The sequence below is a fragment of the Hippocampus guttulatus genome, chromosome 12 (genome assembly GCF_054856545.1).
Source record: "Hippocampus guttulatus isolate MCC_2025c chromosome 12, RoL_Hgut_1.0, whole genome shotgun sequence".
Classification (NCBI taxonomy): Eukaryota; Metazoa; Chordata; class Actinopteri; order Syngnathiformes; family Syngnathidae; genus Hippocampus; species Hippocampus guttulatus.
This window is the reverse complement of record NC_141272.1, coordinates 5755300-5778406: the sequence shown is the minus strand read 5'-3', so window position 1 is coordinate 5778406 and position 23107 is coordinate 5755300. Positions and strand designations below refer to the sequence as shown.

Below are 23107 nucleotides of genomic sequence, written 5' to 3'. Positions count from 1 at the left end.
TTTGTTTGTTTGTTTGTTTGTTTGTTTGTTTATTGAACATAAAACATATATACAGTAATAATTTGACAGAAAATAAGGTAGATAAAAAAGTAAAAAGAAAGAAATCAATCTTCATTCAACACAGTTATTATGTTCAAGGGAGTAGGAAGAAGTAAAAAACTTATCTAGTCCTACCCCGTTATGTGATTGTATCTAATAAATCATTTTTATATCAATCAGAAAAGTAAGAAGAAAGAAGTCTCCATTAAGGCTCATACTTTACCCTTAACCGTGATATTTTTACAACTTTTGGTTTGTATCGGGATTATATACTTCCACACCCTGACACTCTTGTGTCAATTTTCTCTTAAATTCATAATGGATATTTATATACCTTTCTCTATTTATCAACTTAGTTCTGATTTATCATTATATTTAATGTTTTGAATTTATCATTTTAACTCTGATTGATGTAGGTTGTTTGTACTATTTTTTTGAATTTGTTTTTTAACTCAGCAAGCGATTTACTCATTTTCAGGTCCGTTTCGAGATTATTCCACAGATTAACACCTTTGATAGATACACTTCTTTGCTTGATGTTTGTTCTTGTTTTGAGTTTTTTGAATAAGTTGGTACCTCTTAAATCATAGCTGCTTTCTCGAATTTCGAAAAACTTCTGAATGTTTTGGCAGAGCAGGTTATTGTGTGCTTTGTACATTAATTGGGCGATTTTAAAGTCAACCAGGTCATAAAATTTCATCGTATTTAATTTGATAAATAGTGGATTTGTGGGTTCCGTATATTTTGATCTATTAATAATTCGAATTGCTTTTTTTTGTAGGTTGAGAATAGGGAGTGTGTTTGTTTTGCAGGCATTTCCCCATATTTCCACACAGTAGGTCATATATGGTAATAATAATGAAGTGTATAATGTGTACAAAGATCTCTTATTTAGCACTTCCTTGGTTTTGTAGAGGATCCCTACGGTTTTGGCTATTTTTCTTTTTACGTTATCGATATGTGGCTTCCAACATAGTTTTGAGTCTATTACTAATCCGAGAAACTTGGTTTCATACGCTCTTTCTATCTCAATTGAGTTTACCATAATTTTAGCTTGGTGTTTGATTGGTCTTGTGCCAAAAACAATTAACTTCGATTTTTTCAGGTTAAGTGACAATTTATTTCTGTCGAACCAGTTTTTTAATTTGTTTAATTCGTTTTCTACGGTTGTCAGGAGCTGTTTCAGATTTATTCCAGAACAGTAGAAAGTTGTATCATCAGCAAATAGGACACATTTAAATTGTTTTGAGACCTTGCAGATATCATTTATATATAAGATGAATAGTTTTGGACCAAGCACTGACCCCTGAGGAACTCCGTGAGTGATTTTTAGTTGATTAGTTTTTTTATTGTTGAGTTGCACGTACTGATATCTGTTTTCTAAATAACTTTCTTTTTCTTTTAATTTCTTTATGATCTTTCATGGTACACTAAACAGTGAGCATAGTGGTTGGGAATCGATGCTTATAGTGCAAGTGTAAATAAGCTCTTGTGTGTCTGCTAGGCCCCGTTAATGTCAACGTGTTTCCTCTGCAATACTAAAAGAAAAATATTGTTCCAACTTCATCATGATACGAATCACTATATATTCAGACCTCAGGCAACAATGATGACATTTCTTTAGTTCTTTAGTATAATAAAAACATGTCTTGACATTAGGCAAACTGCAATAACATCACAAGATCTTTGTGCATCACTTCACCATTCCCCAGAAATGATCCAATCTTTAACCAAAACACTGAGCAATGTTAACAGTTTGTTCAAAGAGGTTTTGGGCACAATAGCATCATTAAATCAGTAGAACCTAGTGTTCAAAATCGCATGAATTGCACCAATTCTCTCATGTACACGTGACATATAGGTTCATTCCACTTTATATAAAATCTTCAAAGCATTGCATGACTCTCTCGACTTCCAAAACCACACGCACACTCATTGAGACATGGTAAGAACAAAATACACAAAAACACCAAAATAGTATTACAATTCATGAAAACATCTGATTACAACCCAAATGTAGAAAGACTGGAAATTAAGGCAAGGCCTAAAGAAACACCAAAATAGTATTACAATTCATGAAAACATCTGATTACAACCCAAATGTAGAAAGACTGGAAATTAAGGCAAGGCCTAAAGAAACCTAAATTAGAGGTGTGGAATTAAGTATGGCGTTTTCCACTTCAGCAGCAGCCAGACTGAGAAAATGGTTTGGTTGGGGGTGAACTTTCAATTATGCCAAAAGTTATGAAACCGACTTTCTATTTCCTCTGTGCAACAACTCTGAAATGCCATTTTCATCATTTTATCACAGTTAGGAAAAGATGCGTGTCCCAGCAATGGTGTTTTAAAGTGGAAGTCACCTTTTGTGTACAGCCACTCGTCGGAACACGGCATCCTGATTAATATTGCGTTAGTGGAATAGGATTTAAGCAGAAAAACGCACCTGTTTTTGATTCACCTCCACTTGCTGTCGAGTGAAAGTGACATCACTATGCCTATAGTCTCAGTTTATAAACGGCACTTGACCAAACCCAGAAAATAACTGAGCTGTGACAATTGGCAAGTGGCAATATCACAGACGCCACCCCCCCCCCCCAAAATGAGTGAATTTTCTGCTTAATTAATATTCCACAAACACAATATTAATCACAATACCATGTTTCAACTAGTGGACCTGCATAGAACATATTGTAAAGATTTTTTTTTTAAACTTGACTTCCCTTTAGGCTGGCCAGAATTCCGGATATTCATTCCGATCAGTCATAGGCATATGGACAGCCAGACCAGAAGTGACCGCAAATGGGGCTAATTTGTTATTTTCTGTTGAAAAGAAATTTTGACAGCATTGATTAATAGGAGGACAGCCATGACATGAATCATGTTATCCATGTGCTTTGCAGATACACATTAAAAAGAACAGTACATTAAAAATAAAATACATTCATATGTGATTTGTTAAAAGACTTGCTTGATGTGAGGATAATTTGTTTTCTCGCTAGTCCGAGTGAGCTGACACGTTTTGCACTGACAAGAACAATTCCTGACACGTCTGAGAAAGTCCCCTTCTTGAGATTCTCTTTAAGGAAAACAAAATCATTTGTGTAGCAACAGTGCAAAATGAGCAAAGAGTTGCCCGATGTGTATCCCTCCTTCCACCACTTGAGAACTGGATGGATCAAAAATCTCAAGCACAAATGCTTTCTACGGACTACATTGCAGCTCCAGAGATGCCAAGGCACAGAATTGGATGCACCCCCCAGAGACTCATTCATTCATTCATTCTCCGTTCCACTTATCCTCACAAGGGTCGCGGGGGTTGCTGGAGCCTATCCCAGCTGTCTTTGGGCAGTAGGCGGGGGACAGTTGCCAGCCAATTGCAGGGCATACAGAGACAAACAGCCATCCACGCTCACACCTAGGGACAATTTGGAGTGTTCAATCAGCCTGCCATGCATGTTTTTGCAAGTCTTTAGTCAGATAGGTGAAGTTGTTCACCAAAAGTTGGGGTACTCACTCTACTAAGGCAGGACGGATGAGCGGCAAACAAGATTAAAGCTTCACCTTGAGCACAAAAAGATGAACGCAACATTTTACGACTGATGACGCAACAATTGGACTAATAATTGAGCAGGTGTTCAAAATTCATCAGTGTAACAGAAAAGTCTCTCAGTCTTGGTGGATTCACGAAAAGGCCGATAAAATGCCTCTAGTTCAACAAGTCCACACTCTGTCCCAGGCCTTCATCTTGCAGCAGGAAACAAACACAGCAAAAGGCTCTTTCAGATTTTGTTGGCGTATAATGTCTCCTCGTCACTTTCACTTTCATCCTGGAACTCGTGGCCAAGGAGAGACTTCTTGGATCCCATGGATGTTAGGCGGATCTCGTCATCGTACTCATCCCGGTGCTGCCGCAAACGGTGGAAGCCGTCCTTCTGCCGATTAGACTTGGCAGCGCAAACACACCAGATGATGCATGCAGTCACCACCAATGCTGTCATGCAGGCAGCTGCAGAAAGAAGAGATGGAATCAAGTGGGCACAAATGTCAGTTCTGTAAATGAGGAAACATTTCTGGAGGCGGGGAAAAAAAAAATGCCCAAAGTTGTGTACAGGCTTTACTTACTAAGTTGACCCCCAGTAAATTCCTAAAAAAATGGAAGTCATTTCTAATTCTAGGTCAAGGTATGAGTCAGAAGAGAAATGCATTCAGTCTCGCTACAATTTCTTGACAAAATTAAGACAATCAGACTCTAACGCCAATTTCTCAGCTGAACCCAATCAGTAAATTATGCTGTCTTGACAATCAAAGATTTTCCATCCAAACAGATCACACAAAAGCTGGTTCACATGACCTCACAGGTCATCGAGTGCAGGCTTACTGAGTATTTCTGACAAGCAAATCAAAGGGAATCAGCATCCCATTTGTATGCTCAACTATGGAACAATTAACTGTTATGAAATAATATTACTATTAAAACTGCTTACTGCCACTTTTTCCATCAAGAAAACTTTGCTTTTATTTTTTGTGATTTTAACATGATAATTTGTCATTTTAACCGCGTTTTATCATTTCATTTATCTTGGTTTTGTGTTAAAATTTTACCTTGATTTTTTTATGTCTTTTAACTATTTATATCTATTATTCCTTTGCCCCTGTAAAGCACTATGGCTTTACCTTCGATATGAATAGTGCTAGACACTTGCATTGCATGCTTAAGTCCACTTGGTCCATATCGGTAAACCAGAAGTTGATTTATTCTATTACCTGCACTGGCCACCACAAATTCTCTCGGCAGACCAAAGATGCTGTGATCCATGTCAAACTCAATGATGATGGAGCTCGCTGCTTCATAGGAGGACACCACCACCTGAGTCGGGATAAAACAGATATTTGGTAACAATGACTTACAACTTTAGTTGCCCACGTGCTGATTCAGTGTTTGGTCATCTTTGACATTGTCAAAGTAACACATCACTCCAAACACAGGCAGTAATTATTGTCTAAATGTTCATTCCATCCGTCCAAGTTTTTTGTGCTTTAAAGTTCTAAGTGTTGCACGCTTCCTTTTAGCACCATTAAAAGAAAAGGAGGTAGGTCACAACAAATCAAGTAGCAAAACGTTTCCTCAATTCTCACTGCTCGTGATTGAAAAGCAAAGTGATAAGGTGGTTGAGCTTTGAGAGGCGACACTGCCTCATTAGAGAGCCACCTGTGCAGGTGTGACTACTCAGTAGAATCTGCAACAGGTTGTCGTGGGTCTCAAACAGGAGTTGAGCGCCTGCTCGTCCCAAAAAAATACATAAAATCAGTATATTACGCTGCCTTTTACTTCATCCTTTGTGTGAAATACAAAGATCACCAGTTAGCCTTTATTTTTGTCCTTTATTCATGCAGCGGTTCATACAAAATATAAAAGTCAAAATTACACTGAGCAGGGTGACCACCTCCCAGGACAAGAGTCAGTGATGCTGCCGGACGCTACTCTCCAAGTGTTGAATATAAAACGGTAAGTGCAACTCTTGATCTTACATTATCGTTTTATTGAAGTCTATCCATTGAAAGAGGTATCGTTTCAACTTCTAGAGATGCCGCATACGAGATGAGTTCCTATGACTTAAGGCGGCGTATTCGATGTCCGAAGAAATATGGAGAAATGACAAAGGAAAGGAGTTACATGTTGGCACCCAAAACTGACTTTGACTTGGATGTGTGGAATGAGCAGAAAGATGCAAATTGTGTACCAAGAGAGTTGGACAAGCGGTACAAAAGGAATGCTGCAATTCTTCCAGACCTCCATGTAACCCTCAATGACAAAGCACAAAGTGACATTTGCTCCAACGGTGTTGTGACCTACGAGTCTGACCCAAAATCGGGACCTTTAATGATCCATGGCTTCACGGTAACAGAGTACCAACACATGTATCATTTAGTGGTGGATCCCCTGCTGCTAAGTCCTTGTGGGAAGCCGAGAGCGTACAATTTGGAGCTGGGACGCACTATAAAGGAACATCTGTTTACAGAGCTGGCCTACCCCATGCTTCAAATGTTTGAGGCACAAGGAACGGTGAACGTGATGGAGCGATTTTGTTTGCTTCGCACAACACCCAGCATAGACATTGACAGTAATGGAGACTTTTCCAAATAAAGCATGCAGTATTTTAATAATCCCTTCAAAATATTTGAGTTTTTTTTTTTGCTTGCATAGTTATGAATGTTGACAATATTTTGCTGAAAATAAGTACAGTACATGCTACAGTTCAAATAGGAGTGGGGCTCATAATCGCGTAAAGACCTCCATTCGCAGAGTTAATGTATTTGTCACTAAAATGACATTTTTTCCATTTTACTTGAGGAAAAAAAATTATGGAAAGGGGGGGCATCACTCATTTAATGCAACAAAGCTGCTTTAAAAAATTTTAATTTACTAGACAGCGGTTATACTGAGGTGAAGTAATTTGACTACATCAAATTACTTTATGCCTTCAGGACTATACAGCGGGAACAGTATAAACTAGATTTTAAGAATATGCCAAAGACACACACACACACGCTCGTTTTATGTATGTATGTGTGTGTGTGTGTGTGTATATACCTCTTGGCGTTGCTGCTGGTAGCCATCAGCAACCGCTTCGATGTTGTGGTTGCCGGGCGCCAACAACGCATGAAAGTAACCACCTTCTGCAGTGAAGACTCTCACACCCCCATTCATGACAATGATGGCGCCGACAATGGGCTTCCCGCTTTTATCTCTCACCACTCCTCTCACTCCTTTGTGGACCTGGATGGGTTAAAGATGCATGAAGAAGATGGCGAAATGATTCAGTTAAGGTGTACAGAAAGGACCCGGTTGGGAAAAGGATTCAGGCAGCGTACCTCCACCAACATGCTCAGAAGGGGCTTCTTGTTTTCTGCCCAGAGTGTGGCAAGCTGTTCACTTGGAGGAAAAACACAACAGCCAGTGTACACTGTGATTTCTGGACAGTAGCCAAAGTCCATGCTGAAGTCCTGCAAACACATGAATGCACATCAAGTTCCAAAGAATGCAAAGTTCTACGTTCTTGACGTAAACATTGGGGGGTTCCATCTGTGTATCAATAAAGAATACTCGAAAGTGGAATACCAGATCCTGTCAATGTGTTTTGTTTGTTTTTTTTAATGTCTTTGAGAAACAATGTTCTCATCAGAAACCATAACAGTTGGAAAACATGTATATTCTTGTGGATCTCCATAGCTACATCGCCTGCTGGATTCGGCTACTTGGCAAGAGCCAGGGGCACGCGATGAGGCTTCAAATGTCCACAATGAGACGAGTTGGCTTTTACAGAGTGATTTATTTCATTCGACTGGTATTAAGCTGTCAATAAAAATTGCTATTTCAATAAAAATTGAGGCAATTTCTAATGTAATTTCAAAACCTTCATTGCATTTGCTCCCCCCGCCCCCTCACCACATTACCAGAAGTTATTTGAATCAACAACAAAGCCTACCTTCATACTGCCCATATGACTTTGTCTCTCGGCTGCCCTCATAACTCCATCTTGAATGTTGCTTGCTGAAAAGGGGGGAGGGGGGTGGGTAAAAAAACAATGTTATCAGAGCTTTCTTACCCTCCATTTCATAAACGATTACAGAAGCAAGTACAGTTCTTTGTCAAAAAAAAAAAAATACACAATAAGTAGTGACATACAGTTCATTAGAACGCACAATAGAAAAATAATACCTTGCCCGTTATTCGAACATCCAGTGTTGCCAAGGTGCATCGTGGGATGGTTGTTGGCATAAACGCTGGCCAAGTACTTCAGTGTGCCTTCATTCTCCACTGTAAAATAAATGACAAAAAACGTGGAGATTAGTGCTATCCAGTGACGCTGAGCAGCAAACAGCTTTCAGGTGATATAGTTCATCCAACTCTTTTGAGACTTGCAGTTATGTAACATTCTCTTTTTAGCTTGTCAAGTCAATCTGGGTTGTGAGGACACAGTGACCTCATTGTATTATGTAACTAATAAGTTTGCCGGCCTGCTCGTCGCATCAAGTCACAATAGAAGTCACTATAAATCTCATGTGGGTCTATAAAATATGCAAATATGTATTGTATTAATTATGTAGCTGAAAGAAAACGGGCATGGGTGTAATCATTTTGAAAGCAATATTTGGAAATGTATTAAAACACAGCATATGTCTAGACATTGAATGTCATGTTAATCGCACGTTCAATCACGCTGCATTTCAAGTTAACCTTATTGGACACAACAATAGGTACATGTGTGTAATGAGATCCCGTGGAAGAGCTAAATCACAGAGCCTAGCTTTAGAAAAGATCACATTTAGTTTGGAATGACAAGATATGTTCGCTATCAATTTTACAAGAGGTTATATTGTAGCTGCTCTCTGCATCATACAGAGAGGCGATTTGAAGACCTCATTTGAAACCTTTGAATCTTTTCAAGACATTTTGGATGCAGTTCTTTGACTGGCTGGCTGTATACCAAGGGCTGTAGCCAATTAGTGTAGTGTATTTGCGATAAAACACCGAGTTGCATTTGTATGTGTTAAAAGTGCTATATAAATAAAGTTTGATATATAAAACGGGCAAGAATTGAAACCACACACTGGTGAAAGCGGGCTGTTGAGTTACCAGATTGGACAGGCTTGTCATAAGGGTAAGTAGCCACAAGTGATCCTCCATCAAGGGCCACAGACAGTGTGTAGCCTTTATCTAAAATCATGTCCATCATTGCTCTGGTTTCTGGCTGGGGCTCCACCAAACGTTGAGATGCGTTGCCTAAAAAAGGGGCATTACATGCAAAAGGCATTGCATGAATGTTGTCTTTGTCCATGTCGGATGTGTTCATTCAAACAAAACTATGCAACTGACCAAAGAAGTCTGCGTCCAGGTCTTTGCCATGAGTATTGGTGAAGCCCTGGGTGGAGGTGCACTGCTTCTCCACCGCTTGCTCTCTTCCATCCGGGTTGATCGATGGCACAATTACAATAGTTGTCTCGTTGATGAGCTACGTAGTGCAGATTGTTAAAGAGTTTTGATTTAAAGACATGCATGTCAAGAGAAGAATACTATCACTCAAAACTAACAAAAAAAAAACCCTCACCCTTGTAATGACTGAGTTTTTTCCATAATTGATGCATAACATGGCAGCAAACTCAAGAAGCAGCTCGGTTCCCACAGGGGCGTTACCATGGATCCCCGCGACAAAGCGGACCTTGGGCTCAGAAGGCTCAGCCTCTCCTGGGTTGTTGGAAATTTCCAGAGCCCAAATAGTTCTAAATTCAACACTGTGGCCCAAACTAAATGGAAATGAAGCATATTTTAAGAACACATTGCAACCATATGAGGTCCAAGGTGGTTGTAACACAGCAAGGCTCCCTACCTCTGCAAGGATGTAATTTTCGGAAAGTTGAGGGTAAGACCTCGGAGGAATGCGGACAGCTCCTTGTAACCTCGGAATCTGAAACTGCTCTCTGTGTCTGTGCTCTTGACCAGCTGGTCTAAACCTTGGCCCAGAGAGAGGGCCTTAATTAAGCTCTCAAACTCCTCATCGGATGGGTTAGGGGTTGGCTGGGGTCCAGAAGGTGACAGGCCGTTAGATTCTGTGTGAAGCCGTGTCAATCGGAAATCAACCACTTCCGCTCCTTTCTTGGACACGGTGGCGTAAGTCCTCATAGGTTGATATCTTATAAAAAAAAATAAAAAAAAAGGTAGAGTGTATCTGCTGTACCTGTACAGGAATTGTGCTACTTGTCTCATCATTGAAATCTTACCCATGGGCGGAGGCAGTGATGGAATAAGTCCCAGGGACCAGCAGTCTCCAGTAGTCACCAGTGTGAGCTGTGGTGATGTTGTGGTCAATGCCCTCGACCTGAATGGTGGCATTGGGGATCCCCATGCCATCCCTTATGTCAGAGACTGTACCTTTGATCCCATGGTGAACCTGGGGGTTCACGCAGACACGCACGCAGGGTCAACGCAAAACAGTGATGAAAAGGAAAAATATTACAGATCATTTAATGGTGTCGGTTACCTGATGGATGAACTGTAGCAAAGATCGACGATTTTGTTCCCAATAGTTTGGCAAATCCTTGGCCCAGGGGTACTTCACGCAACCCAACTCAATAGTCACCTCAAAACAGTTAGTGTTTAAGTAATTCCAGTCCTGCATGCCACCTGGGGAAATGTTCTTTTTTTCAGTTAAAGTATTGACATTCACATAGTCAATAGGTACTACTACTGTTTTCATTTTGGGAGATCCTAAGGTGTTTACCGATACTTAAATTATTATTATTATTTTTTTTAAATCAATTCCACCACAGCCCTTAATTAATGTACATTCACTGACAACAATATAGCATATCTACGGATCTAAAGATATCATCTAACTGCCTAACGATACAAGGCATCTGACATAAGATAATAAAAACATTGTCTTTACCAATAATGGTCTTTATCGAGATTCTTTTAACAGTATATTATGCTGTAAAATTATACAAAACTATTGCAAGTGTACTATATACAAGGCACAAAGAGTATCTGATGTCCGAGCCTGTGATCCTATCCATATTTGTCCACACATATTTGTTGTTTTGTACTTTATGCGTGTCCATCAACCCACCGGCAACATTGTACCAGCTGGCGCCATTGGTGATGCCATCCGCAAAGTATTCCCCGGGGTACAGGTTGACACAAGGGTGCCCACTGTGCATCAGAGGATTTTCCTGCAAGTGCATAACAACACACGCAAGAATTAAAAAAAAAAAAAGAAAAAAAAAAAGAAAAACACAGAGTAATGTTGCGAGACGTTGCCTCATAAATGATTTACTGAGTCAGGGGGGCTCTTCCATTGCATTTTGCTTTCAGTTACAACATGAAACCAAAAGAAGAAACAACACCAGCTGGAAGCAGCAATTCAGTTACCTGTGAGTAGGTTCGAGCCAACTGCTGAAAAACCTTGTCGTCAGGTGACTTGCTGTACTGGGTTTTGCCCTCTTGATCATCATCAAAGGGGTAGTTGACCACCATAGAACCTGAACTTACCAAGAGTACGGAAAGAGGAGCATCGATTAAAACGGTGTGTAGATAAAAAAAAAAAATACAAAACACCCAAGTTGTACAACGCAGTATTTTGTAGTATATTGTTACAAGTAGACGTGCCTCCATGAAGATTGGCTGAGAGAACGAAGGGGTTGCTTTTCAGCCAGTTCATCACGGCGATAGTCTCTGGCTGCCTGGGATCTTTGATGATTGCAAACTGGTCTGGGAAGTTGCGATTCAAGTCAAAATTGTTGCTGTTGTTGCGTCCTCTGTAGCCTCTCACGTCACCTGTGAGGAGACAGTTGCAGTTGATCATCTCTACTGAACCGCAAGAGGTAACAGGATGACGAAATGATCTGTTCTGGAATTGTATTTATAACTAACTACTAATTAGATACTGAAGAAAATAGCAGACAATCAAAGTGTGCACACTAGTTACAGTAATGCACAGCAACAAGAAGCAACAGCTGATATGCAAATACGGTGCATTCACAGATCATTATATTGTTCATTGTTTCTAGCTCTCTAATTTCTCCCCCTGGAGCTAAATTAGATGACCAAAATATTAGAAACACATAGTTCGACACCAATAAAAATTCCAAAAACAATTATAAACAATGCAGGGCTCAACACTAAATTTGACACTGGTAGCACTAGAGCGACCAACTTTCTCAGCACAGATTGGGTCACACTTTTTTTTGGGGGGGGGGTCCAGCATGACCATATTTGCTGATGTATAGTTGTCTCATTTGGCATACCGTCGTTTCGTATGATGTAAAACTTGATAGTGACTGAATATTTATTTGCTTTTATATTTTACTGGAACAACAACTTTGTTTGCAACAACCAGCCAACCATCTTTCTCTTACCTTCATTGGCCACCTCATAACCATCAGGGTTCATCGAAGGCATGATGTGAATGCGAGTGTTGTTGACCAACTGTGTGACTTCCTGGTCGGTGCCATAGTTAAGGCATAGGTACTCAATGAGGTTGAGCAATAGCTCCCGGCCAACCACTTCGTTGCCATGCATATTGCCCACATATTTAAACTCTGGCTCACCTAGTAGGTAACGAGAGAGAGCAGCAAAATTAAAATTCCTCTTAGACAATGGCTTTGTTTGTTATGAGACATACCCACCCCCACCCCCCCAAAAAAACATGTTTTTTTTTTTACCATGTTCATGAACTGTGGGGTTGTTTGAGATGACCATCACATAGAGCTCTTTATTTTCCACAGAGCGGCCAATAGAGTAAAGGTGAGCAATAGACGGGAACTCGCTGCTGTACTTGCGTAAGAAGAGCTCCATGTCAGCATAGTTGTGGTGGCGAAATTCCTGGGGTTGAACAGGTTGTGGAGCAGGTGGCGACGCAGTGGGTGTGCTTTTAATTCCCACTGATGTCACCAAGTGGAACTGAGTGGAGGGAGGGGAGTGTGTATTTGAGGTGGAAGTGTAGATATCAGTAGTTGACGGCATGGAGGGTGTGGCCAGCGTGACGTTGCCTGAGAGATTTGGCTCGAAGGCAACCGGTTCCAAAACAAAATTAAGTTCTGTGGCATTTCCATCCAAGACCTGTACATTATTGACCGTCACTGGTGTGTACCTGTGTAATGAGGAAATATTTTTAGTTCCACCTTAAAACACGTTTCTGCACCAAGACATATATATGTGAAAATACGATACTGTGAAACACATTGTGTTGTTTTGTTAAGAGTTTAAGAGGTGAAAACTTAACCATGGTCCAAATCATATCAAAATTATGGCAGAGTGCAAAATTTCTTTTTAGTTTTTTTTATTAGTTAAAAAAAAGTCTTCACCCATGCCAATGCTCTATAATGTCATTGAATCTCCTTGCGCAAGACTCCCTCTTCACTTCCTTGTACACATCCTTTGTAAAAGGTAGTTTTGTTAAGCTCAGTTGTAGTCTTACTTTTATGACGGTTAAGAATGTTAAATGATACTTCAACATGATGGCAACAGGCTGGAACCAAAAATTTCCAATATTCTTCAGGGAAAGAAAAAAAAAATCTAAATTGCGGTCAGTCAGCATGTTCAACCTCTGGTTCCACAAAATTTTATTGTGTTGGCCATTATTGTTTTTCTGTATATTTCACAGTATTTCAGAAAGTATGCATTTAAGAACAATAATAACAATCTTTAGTGTGACTCACCCTATGGCCACAGCAGTAATGTTGTAGACTCCTGGGAGCAGAATTCTGTAGTAGTCGCCAAATCTTCCAGTGGTCAGGTTGTGGCGGATGCCTGCTACCACAATGCTGGCATTGGTGAGGCCTGAACCACTCACGTGATCTTTTACGTAGCCACGGACGCCAATATGGACCTAGGCACAGACAATCTCATGAAAAAGTTGTATTTTCCATACTGTAAGACGCTTCGGAGTATAAGGCCCACCTTCAATGAATGGCCTATTTTAAAACTGTTTTCAGATGCATCGCATTATAACGCGCATAGAATAAAAGCTACAATCGTTGCTGAGGGTGCGTTATACATCCATGAGATGGAGCTACGCATAAAGGGAATACAATACAATACAGCTTGATGTATATAGATTTTTCACAACCACCGCAGCTACAACAAAGAACATTTCAAAATACTTGGTCCAAGAAATATTAAGCTATATTTCATGTGCTTCGGATTATAAGGCGCGCTGTCGGCTTTTGAGAAATTTGAATGCGTTTAGGTAAGCCTTATAGTGCGGAAAATACGGTAAACACATTTTAAGGTGTCATATCGGCGTTGTCCTGTGAAAAACATGCATGTGACTTTTTGTCATATTCAAAATGTTTACAATTGGATATCAGACACGTGGACACCCCATATGACAAAAATGGACAAAAAAAAGATTTGAAGTCGTCTCTGGAGGAGAATATGATCTTCCAAACCTCTCCTTCAAGTAGACTTCAAATCTAGCGTCGAGTATAAATCTAGTCTGTACAGACCTGATCAATTGTAGCTTCGAATGATCAAATATGTTGCCTACCTGCTCAATGTAGGCCAGGAGAGGCTCTTTGTTCAGCTCCCATTCCTTATAGAGTTCAGACGATCGGGGATATTTGCAGCAGCTCAGCTCAAGGGTGATTTCAAAACAGTTTGCATGGAGATAATTGTAGTCCTGCATCCCCCCTGCATTACCAAAAATGATGAACATTCAAACATTAAAAATAAATTTCCTAAGAGTTATTTCTACCGATAATCTTGCTTTAATGCAAGGTCCACAGGTGAGAAATGTGAAATTCTCCAAAAGGCACCATTCAAAGATGCATGGCCACAAGCCAAGCATTTCTTGTTTTCCAAAAGTGGAAAAATTAGTTTCAAAACTGTTTTAATGGATGTAATTGTGGATGGAAAGATGTCTTATTTTCACATTGTTTTAAGAGCAAGTGTAGAATATAGACCACAAATATGAAAGGTACAGCTCTTCAGAATGAATTCCACCTTTAACAATAGTCATGTTGAAAACCAGCTGTCCAATTTTTGAGCTTTATGCCCTCTGTGCTCATTTTGACAGTGGATCACGTAAGCGGCTGTGTCAGAGCGAGATGCCAGAGGGTTAACTTCTGTGGTCGCAGCAAAGACAGCAGGGTGCTCTGTAAACCAACCAAACCGACCTGCTAATGACATGCAAATGACGTTACACCAACAACGTGAGGCAATAATTCAACCTTGGCTGTCACCAGACTGTCAAAAGACATTACCTGAACCATCATCCGTTAGACTCAATGGTTTAAACTGAACGACCGATGTAAACACGGTCTTGTATGCTGACTAAGACTGCCCTAAAATGAAATAGCTCCTATAGCTCAGTGTTAATGTCCCGGATCCAGAGTCACGCCCTGGACAATGCAGCATAAACGTCAGGTGACAAAGGTGCCAAAGTTTATCTAGCTGAACTCTTCGATAATTTGAGAAACTGCGTGTCAAACCTGACTGTTTGATAAATATAATTAAAAGTAACACAATAAGCAGAAAGCAAGAATAAGAAACAATATTTTAAAATTGGTATCGAATGTGATCACACACACCAATGTCTGGTTGTACATTGAAACAGACTTTGATCCTATGAGGGAGAAGAGGCAAAGTAGACCAAAGTTACAATGTAACCAACGCATGCTCCTTCTCTGTAAGATAAGATAAGATAAGAAAACCTTTATTAGTCTCGCAATGGAGAAATTCCCGATTTACAGCAGCAAAGTTATGAAAGGAAGAAGTAGAACAACAAAATATAGGAGCTGCTGGAAAGGTAGCCACTCACGCGGCGCCATTTTGAAGTCAAAATAACAAATAACACAACACAACACATAGGACACAACAGGTCACATCATGACACTAAGTCATCTTTACAATGATTATTTTCTGGGCCTCTTACCTGGTACGTCGTACCACTGCGCCCCATTGGTGATACCATCTTTAAAAGTCTCGCCTGGTGTATCGGGACAGTTGGGTAGCCCGGTCTTCATCACCGGGTGGTTCTTGGAATACACCAAAGCTAAGTAGCGAAAAAGGCTGTCGTCCGCTGACTGGCTATAATAGCCTTGCTGCTCATGGGTGGCTGAGTCATCAAAGGGGTAGCTCGCGACCACAGTGCCACCGTGCAGGTTACCAGAAAGAACAAACCTAAAGAGGAAAGGGGACGTTATTATGGTCGCCTGCAAGGATTGGCATACACCACAGGTGTCAAAGTCAAGGCCCGGGCGCCAGATCCGGCCCGCCACATCATTTTATGTGGCCTGCGAAAACAAATCATCTGTGTCAACTTCCATGATCCTTGCTTAAATCTGTACTGAAAACTCAAATTGTCCTACGTAATAAATAATGGTGACATTTTGCACTAATTCTGTTCCCCTGTTTACACTCACTTGAACAAGAATTGAACAAATATTTGACTGATTTCAAAACTAGTGAGCCATCATTTTTTTGTGTACAATGCGATGTGATGATAAAATATTTATTTGGTGTCACTGTCTTAACGGCCCTCCGAGGGAAGACATAACGAAGTGGCCCGCGACCAAAAAGAGTTTGACACCACTGCCATACATGCAAAACTCCCAAGTTGAATGCCCATCTCAAATTGCACCAAAACATTTAACATATTTTAAGGTCTCTCCCTCTTCTAATACACCCGATTAAAAAAAAATCAGGATTGTTATCAGGCCTCTCAGCGCTTGCTGATGATGCTCTATCTATCTAATTGGGATTATGAGCTACACACATTGCTCCGTTTGACACCAATGCATAAGTTGATTCTCAACTTGCGGCAACCATACCTCATACAAGTAGCGGTTTTTCTGTGCTTGTTCGTGTGTTTATACTTACTGTTTGTCCTGTATCCATCTGATGACAGCCATGACCTCAGGAATGCTCTCTGGGTCTTTAATTCCTTTACCATACTGGTCAGGGAAGCTCCTGTTAAGGTCTTTGTTATTGGCATTGTTTCGTCCCCCTCCGTGGCCGGCACAGACTCCCTCTTGGGACACCTCGAAGCCGTCGGGGTTCATACTGGGCATGATATAGATATCCGTAGTATTTACCAGTTCAGCTATCCGCCGTTCCTCTGCGTATTTAGTGAGCAAGTAATCCACAAGATAGACGAGAACCTGCCTGGACACGGTCTCGTCGCCGTGCATATTGCCAATATATTTGAACTTAGGTTTCCCCGGGGACTCGATGTGGGGGTCTTTGGTGATCCGCATCACCCAAAGCTCTCTGCCCTGCACGGACTGACCGATGCTCGACAGGTTCGCAATGTGAGCGTATTTCTGGGCGTAGGAGCGCAAACGCCCGGTGAGTTCGATATAATTGTAGTATTTGTCGTAGTTTTCTACCGTTTCACCAGTCGAGGCGCTTGGTGTCGGAGGTAGCCTGGCATCCGTGCCGCCGAGGTGAAAAGCAATACAGACAAAAGAGACGAAAAGTGGCACCCGCAGTTTTTCGATCGCAGACTTTGACTTCCTTCTGTGCGCCATGTTTTTTTTTCGACCCCCACACCAGCCGGAAAATCACTCTAGAAAGAAAAATCACCGTTACGTTAGAACTGCTACAAATATCGCGTTTTCTTGTTGGTATCCTCCGGCCTCAGCCTGCTAGCGACAACTTCCTTTTCACCCAAAAGGGGCGGGGCTTCATGTGAGGAAGCTGTTTTTTTCAAGGTCGACTGAAATATTCATCCGTTTTTTTTAAAGCATTTTTGACGTATTGGGAGTTCATATACCAGACAGACTGCTATTAACTCGTTTTGTTATCATTTATTGTTTTAGTTGAGAAAGAAAATGATTTAGAATTGTAAAATTGACAATCTTGTCAATTAAAAAAACAACGCCATTAAAACACTCATATATTATCCATGCGCATTGAATTCTAATTCAGGGGTAGGAAAAAAGCTACTTGCAGATCTCCTCTGCGCACGCGTGAGGATCGAGGTGTAAATAAAGAGTTAGAGAGGCTACCAAACAAGCGGTTTTGTATCACAGTACAGAACATAAGTGTATACTGTACCTTAAAGTTTGCAGGCATAACTTAAAAGCAGTGCTTCTCAATTACTTTCTGTTGCGCCCCCCCCAATAAATCAATCAATAAAATTGTTATAAGTACGCCTCTGCATCATTACATTGTACCCTTATTAACAGTAAAGAAAAGAAAAAAAATAAAGAAATATAGTTCAACTTACAGCAAAGAATAACTTTATTAATATCGTTTTTTTAGTCTGTAACAGAAAATATTTTGGCTTTCTTTTGTCTCATAATCTCTCTCTCCGCTTTTCTTTTCATGCCTGTTAAAAAAATTATGTTGTCTCTTGGAGCTTTGTTTACCGCTCGGTACCAAACACACACACACACTAATAGAGCTAATACTCCCTGCGCACTCTGACAATGAGGGCGCCACTACCAACTGCTGTAGTGGATGTGCAATTCCACTTTATTTATTTTTCTTCGGTCCAAAAAAAAAAAACGCATACTCCCCAGAGTCACCCTACCCTCCCACCCCCACGGCATCGCACACCACTATTTGAGAAAGACTGCTTAAAAGGCTTCAAGCCTCATGTGACAAAATAGCAGGTGCACTTTGTGCCCTGCTTAACTGCTCTAATGAAATTTAGAGGCCTGAACTTTGGCATACCAAAAAAAAAAAAAAAAATTTAAAACATGATTGCAACGCATTGTAAAAGTCTGTTCATTTGTCACAATTTCCCGACAGAAAAAGATCCAGACTGACGAAAAAGATGGACTAAATTTGTAAATTTCTTTAACACATTTATCTATTCATCCATCCATCCATCCATTTTCCGATCCGCTTATCCTCACAGGGGCCATGAGTGAGATTGAACACCGAATTGAAAGATACAGTTCAAACAAGTACGACTCATAGCAGCAGACACTTGTTTTACGCTTTATTTCGACTTGTCCATTATCTCTTGCACTTGCAGTGAATGACATCATAACCTCACAGACATCTTAAGACACCTTCAATTTTCCCCTCTTCTCAGGGGTTCAGCAGCATATCTCTGCTGCTGCTCTCTTTCTCCCTCTCTTTATCTCTTTATTCCATTCAGTCATCTGTTTTTCTAAGCTTCCATCTAGCAACAGAACAAAGCAGAAGTGCGGCAGACATTTTGGTGACGTAGCACCAGGGAATGCTGGAATGATTATGGAGGAATGAGGAGGAGGAGGAGGAGGAGGAAGCTGCGGAGCTCTTTGGCAAAGGAGACGTGAGCTCTCATTGCTGGATGCGACGCAGTGACTGCACCTGGAACGATTGAGCATGGGAGCCCCATTCTCTGTAATGTTTGTACTCGCCACCATGGCGATCACACTCCAGAATGTACTGATAACCACGGTAACCAGGGAACTGGTAGCACACCCAGCTGTAGCAAAAGTAGAGGTGAAATATGTTGATTATGGTATAATACAGTGAACGTTTGATTTTGAATTGCCCTCTCAATCCTGAAAGTCATTATCCGTACAAATGGACACAACTTACGCGCCACTCTGAACTTGCATGGATCCAATCTCATTGGTTCCCCAGCCCATAGCCTGCAGTGATGGGTAGTCATCGTTTATCTCCCACTGGTGTCCCGTAAAGTTCTCTTTCTCAAACACCACCATCTTAGACTCCTTGTGGTTCTGTAGGACATCCATTCTGTATTAGTCAACACCGGTGCCCGCTATTTATAGCTTTATCCAGCAGTTAGTCGTTCAGCTCTAATGATCAGTGAGTCAGGCTGTGTGCTTTCTGAATCCGGTTTCACGCAAAGACTCACAGCAGAGCAGATGGGGCGGAAGGACATCATCCTCTCAGTGTGATAGGCGTTGCTGCCACTCCACGACTCCCGATGAGGGTACTCTCCTCTCTCCAAAACGAACTGCTGTCCACAGAAGCTGGAGTGCTCATATCCTGTCCAACTATCCCAACATGCAATGTCAAACAGTACAAGACTTTTGGGGACTGGCAGAACCTGATCACGTGGGAGAAAGATGCTTGCGGAAAGCCACTGATGCTTATTTCCAGAAAGCCGGCTTCTTAGTCAGCCGCTATCCCTTCATCCATTTGTGCATTTTGTAAAGCACCAGTAGCCGCGGCCAATCACAACTGAATTGAGACGAAAGATTGACTGAATGATCCTCTGTCAATCGGAGGATAACTGACAACGAGGCTCGGACTGTCAATTGAGCGCAGACTAACCAGTGAGTGGCACAGTTGTGTGCATTGAGAAATCATCCGGTATGTTATGCAAAATGTTTCCACTTTTATTTAATTGCGCCGAAAAATGTCATTTATTCACGACAAATCATGTATCTTAATCTATCCGAGAAAATAAAAGCCTCTGACCACTATATGGAATTAATACAGTCTGGTCGGTCATCTGAGTTATTTCAATATTCAGTTGCATGTGTATGTTTCACACCATTGGTTCTCAAACTTTTGACAAGTACCATCTCAAAAGGCATTTTGCTCTCCAAGTACCACTACAATGGCCAATATTAAAATACAATCCAAAATATACAAGGGCTGAGGTTTAAGTCCTAAAAAGCATAAAAGTTAAATACAGCTGAACTGTAACGTATTGTATTTCAGAAGTTTTTTTTTTTTTTTTTAAAGAGGTACGGCACTATACTGGATGTTAAAAGTTTAAATTGGCTGTAGCATAGCAACAAGCTTCATTCTAATATGAACATCATATCTTAAATGTTGTACATTTGACTTGCATTTATGTCAGTGATTCTTTCACATCCCACGAGAGAGAGCCCGCATACCACTCGTGGTACTCGTACCAAACTGTGAGAATCACTGACGTGTACTACTCATGACTTACGCTCCACACTCCACCTTGAGGGAGCGGATGTTGTCCGTGCCAGATTCCATGATGTTCTGGCAGGAGGAGGTAAACTCCATACGCTTTCCCTGGAAGTTCTCCTGGTCGTAAACTGTGATCTGTAGTGGACATAAATGCATACACGTGCACATGACACACACTGACTGATTTGTGTAGACATCATTGACAAAATCAGCCCAAGCCTTACAAACGACTGATTACCTTCCATGGTCCCTGTGGATTGGGGTTGTTCTGAGCCATGCTGTCGTGTCTCGTAGGAGAGATTTACCTTCAGAGCAGAGAGATAGAGAAATCATGTTGATGTTGTATTTTTAAATTGAAAGGCACATTTTGGGAATCCTATTCACATTGGACTAAAACGGACAAAACTCATATTAACATTTATATTCAACAAACATTTGTTTTGCGCTCTAGATGGAATTGTCACAATCTAACGGGGTCCAATTGAAGATCTGTATAAAATATTTCTGCCATTACAAAGTTAATAATGAACATTCTCAATTGACACTGGAATCGCAGTGCTCTTTTAACGCTACTTTACTGTATATCATACAAAATATTAGAAATTACAGATGGACTGTTTAGGGTACTGGACCGGATCTCGTCCAGTAGTGAAAGTGCAGCTAATGTTGTGGCCGTTGAGCTTGCATGTCATGTCTTTCCTCGATATTGGGTTTGCACATGCTCAATTGTTGTATGTCCTTTCTGTGGCCGCCCAGTGTGTGGTTGGACTTCACATATACATTCATGTGTCTCAGCAGAAACAGACAAGGCAAGGGACACGCCAATGTAAAGTGACAATGCTCCGCTATAGGCTGAATACAATGATGGCTTACCTGACCAGGCCGCAAAGAATAGCCTCGCAGTGTTCACAAGGGGGGCTCCACAATAACGCGTTCCGACCCCAGAGCATATGGGACTATTTATACACGGTGGTGCTGAAAAGTAACAGGGCTTGCGGCTCCGGACCACAGTCAGCACATTGCTGCTCACGCCATTGTTCGACACTGAGCTGCTGGGTTTTAAATGTGCCACAGTAGTACAAGATGACGGGCAACATGCCCGGTGCAGATAAGCACAAGTTGCAAAAGAAAAGCAGAACAAACACGGCGTCGAGCGGAACATTCACTCACGCGGGTCTTCTGAGTGAAAAGGGAAAATGATGTGAATTTAAGAGAAATGTGATCATGTATTCAGTGAGATTTAGGGCTTTTATATTCTCATAAACAAGTTTAATTTGCATTGATAGAAAGCACTTACAGGTTTTCGTCCATCTCTCCTCCACGTGCATCCCCAACAAGCGCATGTCATTGCTTTCGCCCCTTCTCTAACTTCTTTGTGCACACATGCTCAGTAATGCACATGCACACAACTGTCATTGACAGAAGTGCATTCAATCACCCATGCAAGGCGCGCAATGAAATACACTTACACGACTGTTTACACTCATTCAAACTGACCTTGTCATCTGCCTTGGTGTTCTAACTTACTCGAGTAAATATGTTTTTGCTTTCCTGACGCAGCATATCATCACTTTCATTCAGAATAAAATGCGTGTTTCTAAGTACAGGACCTGATCCCCGAGCAATTGTGATGTCATTTTCAGTCAACAGCAAGTAGCAACATGGCCTGATATATTGCTGTCCATCACATTTTTGGGTTGACATCCCGTTTAATGTTCATGTTGCATAACTTGATGATTGCAAGAAGAAAGCATTAATAGTTTTATAGTTGCATGAGTAAAAGTCTTGTCTTTTGTGCGAGGGGCTGTCATCTAAACTATTACTGTGACATGTGTTGTAAAATTCTCTGAATACTGTATAGGCTATCATGTAGCATTATAATACAATAATATGTCATACAGCATAGTTGCACAGTAAAACAGTTTTGAATTGACATATAGCTACACAAACAAACTCTGTTTTGTGCATCCTCTTCTCTCACACAAGCTACCTTCATGTCCTCTTTCACTACATCCATAAACCTCCTCTTTGGTCTTCCTCTCGGCCTCCTGCCTGGCAGTTCAAGACTCTGCATCCTTCTCCCAATGTATTCACCCTCTCTCCTTTGGACATGTCCAAACCATCTCAGACTGGCCTCTCTGACTTTCTCTCCAAAGCCTGTAACATGAGTCGTCCCTCTGATGTACTCATTCCTGATCCTATCCAACCTGGTCACTCCCAAAGATAACTCGTCACTCTAACCTGCTGCACGTCCTTACCATCTCTGTCTCTCTGTCTCACCAACCTGACTACCTCTATCTGTCGTGGCTCAAAATTAGAAATGTAAATGAAATCACAGTTTTAATGCATGAATGTAAAATCCAAAGCACCTGAAAAGTGCCTGAGGTGTTTGTTTTCTCTAACTTATGACTGAAGCCAAACTTTCTGGCACTGTGAAGCGCATTTCCCCGAACCCCTTAATAATTCGGAGATTTCATTGTACCCAGCACAGATTCAAACGGTCTGTGCTAGATAGCGCAAAACATCCTCCGTGCAGGAAATAACCCAACCTCCTCCATGTTTCATAGTTGCTACAGTGTCAATTGTTGGATCCCCTCTGTCAAAGAATGAAAGAGCTACAACCCGTCATTGAAACAACTTGATGTGACTGCAGTTTACACCAGGTGTAACAAACATCGGCCTGAGAAGCATGGAGAAATAGCCAAATTC

General features: G+C 41.0%; 3 protein-coding genes across 4 annotated transcripts; 1 reads left to right on the top strand and 2 right to left on the bottom strand.

The window, feature by feature from the left end:
* Positions 1–1649: 1649 nt before the first annotated feature.
* Positions 1650–17196, bottom strand: cpda (carboxypeptidase D, a). Of its 2 annotated transcripts, XR_015102391.1 has the most exons (22): positions 16421–17196; positions 15474–15721; positions 14088–14230; positions 13258–13427; positions 12262–12689; positions 11956–12147; positions 11207–11374; positions 10970–11079; positions 10668–10770; positions 10080–10222; positions 9820–9989; positions 9429–9731; positions 9150–9345; positions 8918–9053; positions 8678–8824; positions 7760–7858; positions 7527–7591; positions 6913–7044; positions 6632–6817; positions 4804–4906; positions 2170–4045; positions 1650–2083 (listed from the first exon to the last, which is right to left on the bottom strand). XR_015102391.1 is itself a non-coding variant. In XM_086124634.1 (21 exons), the coding sequence occupies exons 1-21, from the start codon at positions 17068–17070 to the stop codon at positions 3819–3821; spliced, it is 4119 nt and encodes a 1372-aa protein (XP_085980760.1). In that variant the 5' UTR covers positions 17071–17196; the 3' UTR covers positions 1650–3818. The 2 variants fall into 2 exon arrangements, 1 of the variants encoding a protein (XP_085980760.1); XM_086124634.1 differs by having other exon boundaries at positions 1650–4045.
* Positions 5505–6184, top strand: LOC147197085 (uncharacterized). Its single transcript, XM_086124936.1, has 2 exons — positions 5505–5545; positions 5623–6184. The coding sequence occupies exons 1-2, from the start codon at positions 5505–5507 to the stop codon at positions 6182–6184; spliced, it is 603 nt and encodes a 200-aa protein (XP_085981062.1).
* Positions 17197–18478: 1282 nt separating the features above from the next.
* cryba1a (crystallin, beta A1a) lies at positions 18479–21431 on the bottom strand. The gene is made up of 6 exons (XM_086126225.1): positions 21272–21431; positions 20637–20703; positions 20415–20533; positions 19362–19503; positions 19082–19224; positions 18479–18965 (listed from the first exon to the last, which is right to left on the bottom strand). The coding sequence occupies exons 2-6, from the start codon at positions 20673–20675 to the stop codon at positions 18818–18820; spliced, it is 591 nt and encodes a 196-aa protein (XP_085982351.1). The 5' UTR covers positions 20676–20703; positions 21272–21431; the 3' UTR covers positions 18479–18817.
* Between the last annotated feature and the right edge of the window lie 1676 nt (positions 21432–23107).